This window comes from Silene latifolia, chromosome 10 (genome assembly GCF_048544455.1).
Source record: "Silene latifolia isolate original U9 population chromosome 10, ASM4854445v1, whole genome shotgun sequence".
NCBI lineage: Eukaryota > Viridiplantae > Streptophyta > Magnoliopsida > Caryophyllales > Caryophyllaceae > Silene > Silene latifolia.
The window spans coordinates 61,939,781-61,943,471 of record NC_133535.1 but is presented as its reverse complement, the minus strand read 5'-3'; the positions used below and the strand labels follow the sequence as shown (position 1 = coordinate 61,943,471).

The 3,691-nt window shown below is 37.0% G+C and overlaps 1 protein-coding gene across 1 annotated transcript; it reads right to left on the bottom strand.

Moving 5' to 3' along the window:
- Window positions 1-760: 760 nt before the first annotated feature.
- LOC141607654 (uncharacterized) lies at window positions 761-3,466 on the bottom strand. The gene is made up of 6 exons (XM_074427009.1): window positions 2,957-3,466; window positions 2,282-2,899; window positions 2,100-2,180; window positions 1,563-1,675; window positions 1,400-1,478; window positions 761-928 (listed from the first exon to the last, which is right to left on the bottom strand). The coding sequence occupies exons 1-6, from the start codon at window positions 3,464-3,466 to the stop codon at window positions 761-763; spliced, it is 1,569 nt and encodes a 522-aa protein (XP_074283110.1).
- Window positions 3,467-3,691: the final 225 nt, after the last annotated feature.

The window sequence follows — 3,691 nt, the reverse complement described above, 5'->3', positions numbered from 1 at the left end:
GCCCCAACGGTTTGCAGCTCACGGCTGAAACCCTAGGCCCGTGTCCAACCTTGGATAAAACCTATCTCCTTGGGTTAGGGTTAGATTAGATAGACTAGCAAACCCTAGGTAGCATGACGACCCATAAGTCGTTTTACTAACCAATAGGAATATGCAAGTCACCAATTAAAATAACCCATAATTCAACTCTACTATATACACAAAAGATTTCGAAATATGTTTAAAAGAATTTTATCCTTTGAAAAATGATTTTAAAACTATTAAAATCGTGCCTTTAAAATACTACCTAAAGTTATAGTAGAAACAGCTATAACTTTAAGTTTGGTTAGTAAAGTTATAGGTGAAATAGCTATAACTTTACTTCCCAATATTCTTATCTTAAAATACCGTCATTAGATGAAGACCTATACTAACTAATCTTCCTGGAGATCTTCAGTAAAGAATCTTCTCTTTATCTTGACCAAAAGCTCTTCATCTTGAGCTTTGTTAAAGACTTGATCTAGCCTTTTGCTTGAATGATCATCATACTTGAAACTAGTTACAGTTGCTTATGATGCCTTAAGAACTTCCAATGTTATAGCTCAAGCTGCTATAACATGACTTGAATGACGCTTCACAAATCTTCAATGTTATAGCTAAGAGAGCTATAACATTACTTGCTAAACTTGTAAACCTAAATTAATCTAACAAAGACTTAAACAAACAATTACAAGCAAGAGTATATAAAATAAAGCACACACTTGTCATTATCAAAACTTAATCATATATCTATATGGTCCAACACCAATGTTTTCCAATGGATAGATTTCCTTCCCATAGCTATTAGAGCCTCAACAGTAGGCAATTGCCTGTGTAACCAGTGTTCAACAAGTGCTATGATCCTTTTACTATATTCACACTCAAAGAATAGATGCTCAACTGATTCAGGCTAACTGTCATAGAGGCAACATTGGTCATCTACACAGCACCCAAACCTGAAGAATATGTCCTTAGTATTCAGTCCTTTATGCATAATAATCCATGTGATCAGAGAATGCTTAGGAGTATTCCAGTTATTCCAGATAACTTTTGGCCATTGCTGAATAGCCTGAGTTGATCTTAACTAGGCATATCCCCTACTGATGGAGTATCCCAAAGGATGGGATAACCAAGTACCATTGTCAAAGCCATCTTTCACAAGTTCTTTCACTTTGCAAATGCTTTTCCACGATCAAGTTGCATCATATTTTTGAGTGTATGAGTGCCAATCCTGGTTTTTGAGATAAATATGGTTAATCCATCTAATCCAGAGCCTGTCAGACTTATAGTAAATCCAATTAACTAGCTTAGCCACAGCCGCAATGTTCTAGATATCAGCCTTCTTAATCCCTAGTACCCCTTCATTCTTGGGTAAGGTTACCTTATCCCAAGCCAGTAAGGGGACTCTTTGATATTCAGAGCTGCCATCCCAAAAGAAATTTCTACATATTCTTTCAATTCTATGAATAACACTCTTAGGAATGATGAACATTGATGCTCAGTAGCTGTACAGAGTATTTCGGACAGAGTTGATAAGTGTTAACCTGCCAGCATAGAAGAGTTTTTTTGCACCCAGACTTCGAATTCTGTTAACCAAATTATCTGGTTGCATTCCTTCCTTGTGAGCCTGCCAGCCTGTATATTGACTCCCAAATACCTGAATGGCATGATTCCTTCAGAAAAACCAGTGACATTTATAATATCAGCTTTCAATTGTTCTGTCATTCCATTGAAATAGACCTCGGGTTTGGAGTTATTCATCATGAGGCCAGAAGCTTTAGAGATGAAGAAAAAGCCCTCATAAGTAGTATGAGGGATTGAGCATTCCCTTTACCAAACAGAAGGAGATCATCAGCAAACATGAGGTGTGTCAGTTTAAGGCCTTTACACAAATGATGATATTGGAAGGGCCATCTGGCATTGGCAAACTTAATCAACCTTGTAAGATAATCCATACAAATTGTGAAGACAAGGGGAGAAATAGGGTCTCCCTGTCTTAATCCCCCTTTTCCTTTGAAGTATCAAAAATTAGAACCATTTAGAGAAAAAGTGACAGCGGTAGTTCTAATGCAAAGCATAACCTTCGGAATAAATGCCTTGGGAAACTCGAGGCCCTTAAGCAGTTGTTCCATAAAGTCCCATTCAACTGCATCATAAGCTTTCTGCAAGTTAATCTTAAATAGACATCTACGAGAAACTGCCTGTCTTGCATAGAGTTTCACAATATCTTGACATATAAGCACATTTTCAATGATAGATTTACCTTGAATAAATATCCTTGATTATCATGGATTATATCATGTAAAACCAAGGCCAATCTATTACATAATAATTTGGAAATAGATTTGTAAATGAGATTGCAGCAGGCAATTGGCCTGAAATGCTTCACTGCAGTAGGCCTCTCATATTTAGGGACAAGTGTAACATTAGTAGAATTTATTTGTGTCAACAGGTTACCTGTCAAGAAAAAGTCTTGTATTTCAGCACAAATATCCTGACCAACAATACTCCAAGCATCTTTAAAGAAGCCATTTGTGTAACCATGTGGCACATGTGACTTGTCAGGAGGAACGGAAAATATGACCTGATTTATCTCCTCATTTGTGGCAGGTCTATTGAGTATATCCAGGTGATGAGTTTCACAACATTTACCTTGATTGAGAACCTCTGGTTTGACAACTTTAGCGTCTTTCCTACTGCCAAGAAGGGTTTGGTAATAGTCCAGAAATGCATCTTGAATGTTGTCACCATCCTTACAAAGCCTACCCCTTTGATCCTCAATTTGAATAACTTTGTTTCTTAGGCATCTTTGCTTGATTGCTCCATGGAAGTAGGTAGTATTACTGTCCCATTCCTCCAGCCATTGAGCTTTAGCTTTCTGCTACAGGAAATTGTTCTTGGCAGTATTGAGTTCTCTTAAATTTGCACAAGCCTCTACTTCAGTAGCAATTAAGGTGAGATTAGTAGGATCCTGAACAATTTGTTTCTGAATATTCTCCAATTCATGAGCAACAATATTTACCTGCAATTCAATATCAGAAAAGCACTCCTTATTTAACTCCTTTATGATATTCTTCAGAGCTTTCAGTTTTTTAATGATGACAAACATCTTGGTACCCAGATAACTCTTATACCATTCATCCCCTACTCTGGCTAGAAAAAAGGGAGCAGCTCCCCACATATTGAAATAAGTAAAGCTAGCCTTCTTATGGCCGCCAATTTTCACATTATTGATAATATATGGATTATGGTGTAACAGTCCTTCTAGATGGAAATGAGCTCTCATATCAGGAAATTTAGAGAGCCATTCCTGATTGATAAGAAACCTATCTAATCTACTATATTTCCTCTGAAGTGGTTCCTCTTTATTGTTCCAAGTAAAGTAGGCTCCAGTAGAGTGAGTATCAGTCATGCCACACACATCCCAACATCTAATGAAATCATCCATATCCTCTTATGTAGTGACCCCTTCTAACCTCTCAACAGGATTTAGCACTGTGTTGAAATCACAAGCTAGTGCCCAAGCTTCATTACATCCCTGAGCAATTATAGATAACTTATTCCAGAGATCAATCATGTCCTTTCCTTCATTAAAAACATATATCATAGTAAGTAAGAATTGTTGATTGGAACTTCTGGCAGTAACCCTTGTGTGAATAAATTGAGGGTCATA